The 12,552-nt window shown below is 38.0% G+C and overlaps 1 protein-coding gene across 10 annotated transcripts in view; it reads left to right on the top strand.

Moving 5' to 3' along the window:
* Positions 1-12,552, top strand: part of ERC1 (ELKS/RAB6-interacting/CAST family member 1) — a 312,721-nt gene that overhangs the window by 187,757 nt on the left and 112,412 nt on the right. Inside the window, exon 16 of one of the 10 annotated variants that reach the window (XM_067307246.1) lies at positions 571-616. The exons of the other annotated variants lie outside the window; for them this stretch is intronic. Coding sequence (XP_067163347.1) covers positions 571-585 — 15 coding nt within the window. The 3' untranslated portion in view covers positions 586-616. Of the gene's footprint in view, positions 1-570; positions 617-12,552 lie in introns of those variants that run through there. 10 annotated transcript variants of the gene reach the window in all.

The following is a 12,552-nucleotide window of genomic DNA, read 5'->3' as shown; positions in this document are numbered from 1 at the left end:
CCTGGAGATCTTTGACAAAAGGCCCCATCTTGATCACAAACTTTCTTTTCACTGTTCTGTTGCCTCTTATCATTTCTCCTCTTGCAGTAAGAAGCAGGAATTTGTCTTATATATCAACATAACCATGTTCAGCACCATTCCTAGAACAATGCTGGAAATATGCTTCAATCTTCATGAAAAAATAAGGCCCTTTTTATGGAACAAAGTATAACAGAAGTTCAGATGTGGTTTGATGAACATACATATTGACCCGTGGTTTCCATGTGACCATTCATGCTAGGACATTCCTAGTTCTTCATGAAGAGTGGAAACAATCACTGCCTTAGGAGGCTTGTATGTCTTGGTGATAAAGGGAGCCTACACAACCAACTTAGAATAGATGGCTAACTTGTAGATGGCTGAAATTAGGTGAAATGCATCCTATACTTATTGCATGGTCTTGATTTTCCATCTGTTGAATGGAATTTAGGTAATATATGAGAGAGAGTATGAAGCATTGTCAAAGTAAATAAGGCTTATTTAAACAATGTCATTAACTCACCAAGCTCTTCTTTTCTCTTTTTTTTTAAGCATTTAACCAGTTAATCAAAATACAATGAAGGTATTCTAAGATAGCCCTTAAAACAAGTGTTTGTTCCCAAGGATGCTGAGGATAAACATTCAAAATTAATCAGGGTTTTGATAATTGGGAATTCTTCACAGTAAAGAGACTACCAGGATTGAAAACTTGTGCATGCAGAAGTAACAGGAAGCTGAAGACACTTACATGTATTCAGAAGATCCATATTCACTGGTACAAAGCTCTATTTTCCTATACTTTAGCTATACCAAAATCACAGAGCTCTTAGGTCTGCCCATTCTGTAATGTCAGTCAATAATGAGTAGTGTCAGGTCCTTGGCTCAAGGAGCACAGTACTAGAATTGCTTGCGGTTTGAGCCTTGCTTATTGGAGGACATAGTTCACAAATAGAGGAATTGGGCAACCATACTAACTCAAGATATTATGCCCTCCCTTTCTTTACTCACTTTCATCCCTATATTTCAGTGCATCCCTTCAGTTTCACTAGCCTGAGTCTTTCTGAGGCCATGCTGTGAAATGGAGCAGTGACCTAACACACAATAAAGATTATCTTATTTTCTGAAGGAATTTTTCATGTGGATCGATTCACTGATCTGGTTCACAGTCCCACATAGAACTGTAAGAGCACATCAGAGGAGGCATTGAACGGTGGGGGCGAGACTGAGAAATGAAGACAGAAATTTCTTATTATTACCAAAAATATTTTTACCAAAAGCTGTTATCATGGCCTTTAAAATAGGTTGCTAATTCTGTGCGAGTGAGATGGTGTACTGCCTGACATTACCATACGTTCCCTCGTTTTGTTTCCTTCAAATTCTAAAAGCAGTAGGTCACCTCTGGTGACAATAGCCTAGTTCTGTTCCCTAATGTATATCAACTCCTGCTTAAATTCACTCCCTCTTTCTACAATATCAGCTAACATCTAACTCCTTGTCCTAAAATGTTTTGGCAAATAAACATGTGAAACACTGTGGCCATTTCCTGGTCTGTTCTTCCTTCCTTAAAAAGGCAGCTTTCCTCTGCCTTGCCTTTTGAGAAGAAATAAAATACTGAACTATTGTAATAGTAAAGTATTGTTTAAATGTATTTTCTTATATTAATTCTTCCTTCCGGTATCTTTATAAGATATTTCAGCAGGATTTAATATTCTTTCAGACTCAATTGCATAAGTAAAATATGTTGAGAACAAGACTCGTTAAATTTTGTATCATCTGTGCCCACTTCAGAATTCATACTCATTTGTTAAGAAAAAAAATGAAATCAGTTAATAACTGAACCAGAACCTCTTACGAGTTCTCTCATTTTACCCCATCTCCTGTTCCCCAGGATTTCGCTGTTGTAAGTACAAGTTCTGCAGAGGTTTGAAGTAAAAAAAAATCCAACCTCCAAGAGTTCAGCCCTTCCTCTCTTACCTAGAAGTCACTATACAGAAACTATAGACAAGCTTTGAATGATACCTGCCATCAGGCCACCATTCTGACCCTGTTGTAACTTCCTCATGCGTATTATTATTGACTACCTTTTCTTTTTGTAAGGAGAGAAAATATATTTACAACAAAATTATTATAAACTGGACCTTATTCTTCCACAGTGATTTTAATCAAGTATCTGTTAAGAACAGAAAATAAATTTGAACACATCCCCTTTTTGCTGAGCATTCTGTAACTGAAATATATCTAAAATATTGTTTTTAAATGTTTTGGGTGTTGAGTTTATTTCATAGCACAAATTCTTGCACAGTGAGTTGATTACAACAGGTCCCTGTAAAAGTGGAATTTCTCATGAACCAATTACCTACAGCTGTTTTCTGAGGTATCAGAGACTATACACTCTAGAAATGTCTGAATTCTGACTCATCTGTAACAGATGCTGGGTAGTTTGCTTTTAATGAGTGGTTTTGGCTGTTCTTGTATTATCTCCTGCTGAGAAGTTTGATAAACCAAGCGACTGGAGATCAAGGCAGTAATCCAAACTATGGCTTGGGGTTAAACTGCTGGAGCCTGATTGCTTCCCACTGTTTTTTTCTAAGCAGTTTGCATTCTCTTAGGCTGAACTGCTCTTGAATATTTTCTGCATCACTCCTTTCTATAAAAGTCTGCCCAACTTTATCTGTTTTTTGCGCAAGTACTATGTACATTTAATTCATATTAAGTAAAGAATTGCTGCTAAAAACTTAGATTTGAATTTCTTTTGGGAAAAGAAATTACCAACAAAAATTGTTTTTTAAAAGATTTTTCACTCAGTTGTTAGCCTTGAGTATAATCTTGCCATTGTTTTTCAGGATCCAGAAATTTTACATTCTTTTGTCCCATCCTTCTCCTTTAGTTAGAAGAAGTATTTTGACTAAAGAAACTGTGTACTGTGTCTTCCTGAATTAATGTTGTCAGTCATTTTTAGAAGCACTGCTTCTCCCCAGAGTATTTCAATTGATTGTGTAGTCTCTTCATTTAAATGTATTCAGACTTATACTGAGACACACTCCTTACAGGGGAAGGGAGATTCAGTATGTCAGGAATAACATGTAATTCCTTCTGTATTCAGTTTTTGTGGAATTTTTATTCTTTTCTGTCCTAGATGTGTTCAGCTCTATCTAGTTGGCATCTTGGGGATTTTTTACCTCCAGTGGAGAACAATGAATAAAAAAGCTTTTAAAATCATACCCCAAGAAAATTTTGGGACAGAGACCTTTTTCTAACATTATAGGAGAAAACACTTCTAAAGAACCCATAATCTTTGAATTTTATTTAGTTTTTTGCACTTGTTTAAGGTTGCAGAAGTGGGCAAAATTTTGTGGCTTTTAGGAGAGGTCTTGATACTGAAATGAGGATCAACTTATGTTCAAAATACACATTGAGCATTTCTCCATTTAAATCACCTTTTCCTTTTGACAAAATGAGAAATGTTGTTGAAAATTGTCGTACAGAAATTTGGTGCCACTGCTGATCTTCAGGTTATTTTGTTTGTTTGGGTTGTTGTCCTCTTTTATTTTTTTAATAGATAGATAGGGATTTCAAATTACCCTTTTCATGATAGTCAAGCCTTCAAAAGGAAGCTCCATATCGGCACCTCTCTGCCTTTTGTATTATTTTTTCAAGCACCCACTTCTAGATTGTATTTGAATTTGTTGTGGCTCAAGAAAAAGTCAAAGTCTGAGTTGCCTTCCAGGCTGGTTTGGTTATTGAAGGATAAGGTCATGCACACTTGGTTACTTTAGGAATGCTTGGAATTGTAAAGATCCAAGCCAATACTTGCTCTAGTATTTGCTTAAAGCTAATCTTGTGCTTTTTCCACTTGGAATTTCTTTTCCGTTTTCCAATTACGATCTTAAATTGTGATCTTAGAAGTAATTATGATACTATTAAATGTACATTAGCATGAAAAGTTCATTAGACTTGTGCATTAGATTCATCAGAAAAATATGCATTCCTTTTTCTGACATAATTGATTTTTTCCTTCACATCAATGAAGTGTAAGAAAGGAAGTTGTATTCCTTTCCAGATCATTCTCCTGTCCAGAAACGTATGGGGAAGTGACAAATTTCAGGTTCATTATACTGAGGATTCCTCTTCTTTCTGAAACTTTCCTACACACACAAAAGCTTCCAGACTTTGCTGGACTGATGTTCATCATCTTTCAAACCCTTAACTGAATTTCAGTATGAGTTCATCTGGCTCAGTATAGTGATATTACCTTTTAGTTATTGTGACATATTCTGTTATTTGCTTTCTGCTAACTCCAGTGCTAAAGGTTGGTTTTCACAAGTTTAGTACATGAGGAAACTTTCCTGAGCTTGCCAGTGAGACTGTGCTTCTTCACTTAAACTTAGCCACAAGTTCAACCTTCATCTAGATGTATGTGTTTTATCATAATGACTATGCTTTTATATATTTATGTTTGTGACCGTTATTGTCTTTTGGGAAAAGAGTGTTAAAGGTGTATATGGAATTAGCATGACATTTTCTCTGCTTGTAGTGAGTTATTTTGTTTCTATATCATTTATTTCTTTGGAGAATCAATGTATGCTGTATATATTGTCAATCTATACTGTATAGCACAGCATTAAATATTTACTTTGAATATCCTTAGGTTATGTCTAAACTTCAGTCTACCATGGTGACGTATCCTAGTTGACCTAAACTGTCTAAAATGCAGCAAAATGGAGATCAGGCTGTTCTAGAGAATGTTTGTGAAAAACTGCTTAAATCCTTGGGCAATTAGTCTGAGCCTAAGGCTTCCTGTGACCTAACTGAACTGCTACCTTAGCAGCAATCACAGAGTACAGTAGGTCAAAAGTTATTTTGAAAGTGTACTGTTGTGTACAATTGCAACTGGAGTATCATGAGTTAACAGTTGTTTTAAAAATTTTGTTTGAATGTAACCAGTCATGCTAAATGTGCTTAATTCTAGTGTCTCTGCCTCTGTAGGGATTTTTAAATGCTGATTAAAATCCGATTTTTTGAAACATTGTTAGTTATCCCTAGAAGTAACAATTGCTGCCTTGTTCCCAACAGGTTAGAGAGGTTCAATCCTAGCCACACAAGACAAACACAAGACAGTTTCCTTAGACTATAGATCCACATAAAATAAAACAGGTCAGCTTCCTTCTGTGTGGTTGCAAGGGTTAAAAAGCATAATGGGAATACTTCATTTGATAAAGGTTCCAGTTGAGGGAAATGCAAAAATAAATTTTTAATTTTTTATAGTCTTCAGATACGAGAGCTACAACAGGTTTCTGTCCTCAATAGAAATCAGATATTCAGTTTTTCACTTCTTTTCCCCAGGCCTGACTCAAATTTTTTTTGTGTGTTAAGCACAGACAATTATTGCTTCCTTCTCAAGAGTTCTTGTCCTGTCACCAGACCATTGCTTATTTATATGGCTTATGACTCTCATTTAGGAGATACAGCTGTCACAGCTACCGCCAAACAACCTAACAGGACCCAGCTGTCAGTTCTTCAATCCTGAAGTCTGTCAGCTCAGGAAGATTTCTGAGAGTTTTTTCTTTTCCAAACATCCGTGAGTTTTGATTGTTCCTGCTTTAAACAAGAGCATAACATATAACTCAATGCTCTCGGAATATGAGCAAAAAACACTCTTGATGATACTCAATGTATTCCTTGACAGAGACTCCTGTATTTCTATTTCTTTTGGGTTCTGTAGGAGTAACATTGTAATGTCAGATATCATCTGGTCAGTTTACTATTAGTGCTTTCGTTGCCTAGAGCCATCAGTGGAAACAGAAGGGAGCAATACAGAGCATTAACTCCTCCTCATTATCAGATATTCTTTCATAATGAAAGTTTTGTTGGGGACCAGCTCATAGATAAGGAAGAGAGTTGGAGTCTCTTATTTCCAAGTATCTCATTTTCACGACGATAAGAAAATTTGCACTCAGCTACAGTATCCTGCAGCTTTTTAGACCACAGTCTTTTGTTCTCTCTGTTTATCTTCTTTCTACTTCTTTTCTTTCCCAATTAATAATGTAAGAATGGGAGAGTGGCTCCAGTTCTGTTAAGCCACCAAAACAGTGTATTTTATCGGGGGTGTTGAAGGTACAGAATCCTAGCAACCTAAAAACCAAAGGCACAAAGACTTAAGAAAGACATACGCTAACTTTAAGAAGCACACACTTCATCCCTAAAATAACTGAAAATAACTGTTGTATACTACAGATAACCAGAAGATCCTGCTTTGTCTCTGGAGGAATGATAATCTACCAGATATTTTCACAGCTTTGACGCTCACTCCCTCTTTATTGTGAACAAAACAGAACTTCTCCATGTGCGGTCTGCCACAGTCCTCTAATACTGTACACAGTTGACCTTGGCCGAAGTGGTGCTGGAAATCTGGCACCGTTTCTGGGATGGAGGTGTATTTTTTTACCAGTGTATTTTGAGCAGTATTTTACAGTTGTACTCCAGTGAGTTTTGTCTCTGTGGCTGGGAGAAACAGAATGTATATGCTGTTGACAGCATCAGCTGATAAATGTGATACATAGAAAAGTCTTAATTGTTGCACAACATTCTGCTGTCTTTTTTTCCCAGTTTCTTTAGACAGGATCTTCAACTAAGTAATTCCAGCTTTCAAAAAAAAATTTTTCACTTGTCTGCAGAGGACCTTAGGGCAATATTAATTAACAGTGACCACACAGAACAAGTGAAATAGCTTTATGTGGAGATATGTATAGTGTAGGGAGGAAGACTCTCTTTAGGTGCTGAACATCTGTTCACTTTAGAATATTTTTATAGTGCCTACAGTTGCAGAATAAAAAGGAAGGTAAAGGATATTAATGCTTTTTTTTATCTGCCTCACAAGGATTAGTGGTGGTCATATTGTTATAACTGAGAACCCAGTAGCCATGAGCCCTTCCTCTGTCCACCTACACACATATGCATACTCATACACTGGTATTGAATTACAGGGGCTTGATAGAGAGCCAAAGCTCCTGTCTGTGTGATAGGGGCAGAGCCATTCTGCTTTTTACCATTCTGCTACCAGTGTGGCCGAACTTTCAACAGTTCTTTTAGCTGAGAGCTTTCCTTGCCTTACAGACTAGAAATTGCATTTTAATTTTATTAAAAAATAAGATTTTTCTTGTTACTGCTTACTTATTTCTCCATTTTTCTCTGGTATTTTTAGCTCTTATGAAGCTATACTTAATGGTTTTCTCAATATGTCTAAAAATTTACAAGTTGTTCCCTTATTTCAGAATAGTCAGGTATTTAGTTGTGTCTTGGGTGTAGTCTTTAAGAGTACCTAAAGCCACCCTACTGCTTTAACAAAAATGGGCCTGTGATGAAACCATAACTCATTTCCTTCTTATTTTGTCTAAAGGTTTATTAGCTTGTGATTTAAGCAAACCATCTGGTCCTGCTGGCAATCCAAGTTATGTCAGACTCGGTGCTTTCTCCCTGTAATATGTTACTTGGGGCAGTTAAATTACATACTTAAGTCCCAAGTCTGGCCTGTGCTTCTTCCGTGTCTCAACATCTGTTCTGGGAAAATTTTCTGGGACCCAAACAAGTTTACATGGAGCCAGAACTCTCGTCTTTGTCCTTCTTCTCACGTCTATTTCTTTCTCTTCTCTCTATCCGTTCTTGCTGTCTAATCAGTCCAACTCAGTAAAAGCTAATGCAGAAATCTACAGTCCTTTTATCATTTCGGTAACGTACACAATGAAATGAAAAATGGTTTAAAAACTTAAGATTTAAAAATAGTAGGAGAGAGTCTTCTGAGAAAGTGAGTGGCACTTTATGAGGAATGTTAATTTTTTTTTCTTTGTCCTTGTAGTATTCTTACTTCTGACTTGTGATTTCAAGATCTTTTGTTTTGGTAGCCTTACTTGTTTTGGTTGAAAGTATAGATTTCTAGTACATTTTGCGTCTTATTACTGTGATGCCAATATATTGTTTACATGAGGAAGGTCTATGCTCAAAAAATCAATAATTTTAAATATACAGGTTAGCCTGGTGAGATGGTTTTGAAAATAAGATCTCTTGTGATTGACTTATACAATGCTAGTGGAAAGAGACCTGTAATGTTGTACTTGTGTCTTTACTCTGTAAAATTCCATCTTTTTATATTCTTTCTGGAACTTGTGAGACACATAATGAATATAAACAGCTATCCCATAACCCATCATATCATGTGCCTGTTTTTAGGCAATTAAATTAACATGAACCTGTAAGTTTTCCATATATCACTGCATCTGAAGAACTGTATCTCCAGTAGAAGAGTATGCATGATTCTTAGTGCAATATTCAAGTTGCTTTGCCATGCCCTTTCAAACTTTTAATTATGGACTGAGGTACAGTCTTGTTTTGCTTGACCAGAAAATTATTCAAATGCTTGATCAAAGGAAAAAAAGAATGAAGAAAGAAGACTAAAAACTACCCTGGGCCATCTGGACGACTGAAACCGCAGCTTGATCAGTAAGAAAATGAATAACTGAGAGAAATGCAGTCTCTTCTGCAAAGAGAGATTTGTTGATCTACAGGTGGGGAAAAGTCCTATCATCTAACATTAACATAAAACACAGTTCTATATGGTGTACTAGTCAAAGTCTGAATATTGGCTATCCTTAATAAATATTATTTAAGCCAGTTTACATATACATTTGAACTATGGATACATTCATGTCCTGTCACTTGAGACTGGAAAATTTTCCTTCACAGTCTATGTGCAGGGCATGTATTTAGCTTCTTCCTCTACCCTTCCGGCCCATGGCATATAAAAGTGGATTGCATGGGTCACCATTTCAGATACTCTCAACTACTTTGTTGAGATAGTCCTCCGCCACTGCAAATGTTTTTCAAGTGCATAGCATTTTGCTCCTTGCATTACCATATTGATGACTTTGTCCATGTCCACTTTATATTTGCATAGTTGTAGTGAATCACGTGTTACTTGCATACATGATGCCTTTGTTGCTTGGATGAGGGCCATGTGTACAAAATTACTCTGCTTCTGTGACAGGGCATGAACATAAAATTAATTTCCACAACTGTCTTCCTGAGAGGGCTATGAACACCTTTTTCAATTTGCTATGAAGTAGAAAAGTTCTCTTCAGATGATTCTTCATCAATGAGGAAGAACTTTGCACTGGGAAGCTGACGAGTGAGTCAAGAGTTAACAGGACTAAAGAGCTTGTGTGAGGAAGTAAACATAATTTTTTTTATTACGTTACTGTCTCAGTTGTTACTATCAAAGCGTGACAGAAGCAAAAGCAATATGCCATCACATTGTAATTTGAACACACTGTGAAGCATTTGGGGCTCCTGAGATTGCTTTAGTTAGCCTGGCTGGCTGGATTGACCTTGGGTACAGGAGTCTTTAGGCACTGCTTTTAAGAGGCAACCAATTACTAACCACATCAGTTGATGCAGCCTTCTTCCTGGTATGAAATATCTACCCTGTCTCAGAAATCTTCAGTAGCGTATCAGTCCTTCTCTCATATCAGGTGGAATTTTGAGCTTGCCTAACTTGATCATCAGGAGCTATTACAGAGGTGGTGGGGTCCGCAACCTCATTCATATTTTGCACATCCATCCCCTTTCTCAGTTTTACTGTCTATCATTAAGACTTTCTTGGAGCTGGACCAAGCTCTTTGGAAGTCCTTGGCTTCACATCACCCAGTGGCCAGAACAGCTGACCAGAAACACCAGGTACTTAGAGATAATGTGGTATTTGTATGTCTACTCAACTGTGTGTTTTCTGATCATGACAGTTGCATCAAAGGAACCTACGGTCAGAGTTTGAAGAAGCAAGGAGATTACAAGGTTAGATAGTCTCCTGAAAAAGGCTTATTTTTTTGCGTTAGATGGTTTCTTTTATGTCTTGACAGGCTGCTGTTCACATGGTAATTAAAGCCTCCTGTTCTACTGCCTTGGATATCCACCTTGTTTTCATGATAGCAGTCTACTGATCTTTTTAAGGAGATGTAATACTATACAGAAAATTTATCTCATGTTGATGTTTCGCTTTTCAGTTACAGATACAGTAGTTACCCATATCAGGACTTCCAGACCTGATCTCCAGAGTTCTCAGTCGTGTTTCACATAGTTTGTTCAGCTCCAGTCTCCCAGGAGCCCTCTCCTCTAATGGAAACTTTCTTCAGCTTCATGTTCTTCCTTAAATACAGCCTGTTACCTGGTCAGGCCACTCAGGCCCTAAAACCCTTGAAAAAATAGTCTTCTCTTAAATTCCTTGCAGATTCATCCTGCTTAGAATACATACAAGATCTTTCAGCCCTGTCTACAGAGAACTGAATCATGGATAAGTGATGACAGACAACTTGTCCTCAGCATGCTACATAAACAGTCAGGGAGGAACTTGGTCTTCCCTGCTTGGCCAGCGATCAGCCAAATTCAGGACTTAGGTGATAGGCAGCAACACTTCTTTTGTGATTATACATTTATCAGCTTCATCCAACTTTCTAGCAGGCAGCATGATCTTCTGGATCTTCTGTGGTTGGGAAGAACCCAGTGTAAGTTCTGTTTTTATCCACGTTCTAAGAATTCCCATAGGTTTCATCTGAGCTCAGATAAGTCCAGAGTCTTTCTCCAGAATGCATTACTGATACTATAATTGAGCTCTCCTCTTTGATCCCCCTGCCCTGCTTCCAAGATTTCTGATAAAGCTTAAATAGTGCAAGACCCTGCTGATCTTAATTTCTCTTCATGGCTGAGATAATTTTGGTTCCAGGAGCATCTTCGGTTGTCTGGGATGCATCATTAGAACTCTTCTCCACCTCTTGGACCAATTTTTTCAGAAATCAGCTCACCTGTTCCATCCCAGTTTAGCAACATTACATTTCACATCATGCATGCTGAATATTTCTCTTCCATAAGTTCTTCCTCTCCTCCAGGGAAAACTATTCTACAGGATATCACAAAAAAATTCTTCAGTACATATTTCCATATGTACTATGTTTTCCATTTGATCCACTCAACCAATGTCTGCTTGCCATCTGTGCCCAGTGTCTCTGCTCACTTGTCAACTAGTGCCCTGTATTTTTTTGTACATTGTTCAAAACTTTCTTAAGAGTCAAAGCGTATCCTCCTATTAACATCCTGTTTCTGAATGGGATAGGAACTGCCAGGTCCTGATCAGTGATATGGAGTCCAACTGTTGGCCAGTTATTAGCGTTGTCCTCAGCAGTTGATAAGGAGCTGATACTGCTTCATGTCTTTATTAAACATCCGTATGATGAGACACAGTGCACCTCCACAAGTTTGCAGATGACACCAAACTGAGGGGAGTGGCCAAAATGCTGGAAAGCAGGACTGCTCTTCAGGGGCAGAGATGTTGTGGGCTGGAGCACATGACATACAAGGAGAGGCAAAGAGAACGGGGTATGCTCCTGCCTAAGAAGAGGAGGCTTGGAGAGACTGTACTGGGGTCCAGAAGTACCTAATGAGAGAAGACAGAGCTAGATTCTTCTCAGAGGTGTTTGGTGAAAGGACAAGAGGCAACAGGCACAAACTGCAACCTGGGAGGTTCTAATTAGACATTAGGGGGGAAAAAATCACAGTGAGGGTAGTCAGATATTGGAGCAGATGCCCAGCGAGGCTGGGGAGTCTCCATTCTTGGACATACTCCAAAAGACAACTGAGCGAGGCTCTGAGCAACCTGCTCTAAGTTGATCTTGCTTTGAGCAGGGGATTGGATCAAATGACCTTCAGAGATCCCTCCAACCTAAATTACTCCATTATTCTAATTTCATTCTGCTGATTCTGATGAATTCTCTGTTTAAGTCACCCATTTCTTTCTTCCTTTCTCTTCTGTTCCAGAAGGTGACTTTCTTGGTGGATGTTGCTCTGCTAGGAGGATGGGAAGAATTCATGTCCTCGCGACTGGTCTCCCTTAGATACTTTTCTTTAAGAATACAGTATCCCTTTAGGCAGACAGGTATACTCTCTAAGGGAGTATCAAAGTTCCTTCTCTGTTGAATTAGCCTTCTAGTTTCTTTCCTAAACCTCACATTTCTGGGGTTAGATCTAATATTTACATCAGTGATGTCAGAGGAGTCGTTTTTCCTACCTTTGCAAATACAAACCCTTCCAGAAGTCTGGCAGTTTGTTAGTGCATATTGTTGAAAGGTCTAAGGGTTCTACTATTTTTGTGCAGTGATTGTCAGAATGAGTAGTGGCTGCATCCCCACCTGCAGTCCAGTGATTGATGTTAGAACTAAGGAATGCCTCATTTCCGTATACCTACTGTACAGCTCTTTGAAGCTTCATCCATACCTTCCTCAAAAACTATTCTATCTCTGAGATTTTTAAGAGCTGATGCAGTATTTGCTGGAGTGATTTTCTCGATGTTTGAGTGAAAGACAGTGCTATCCTTCACCAACTAATTCAGTGATTGGGGTAATTGCGAGGTCTGTGGTAAGGGATATTGAAGTGATGTAAGGTACACTCTGCCTTCTGTGCTATCAGCTGACTAGGCAGAAAAGAGGAGCAAGAGTGCAG

The sequence above is a fragment of the Apteryx mantelli genome, chromosome 1, assembly GCF_036417845.1.
Source record: "Apteryx mantelli isolate bAptMan1 chromosome 1, bAptMan1.hap1, whole genome shotgun sequence".
Taxonomy (NCBI): domain Eukaryota; kingdom Metazoa; phylum Chordata; class Aves; order Apterygiformes; family Apterygidae; genus Apteryx; species Apteryx mantelli.
The sequence above is the reverse complement of the archived record's forward strand: the minus strand, read 5'-3'. Positions and strand labels throughout refer to the sequence as shown.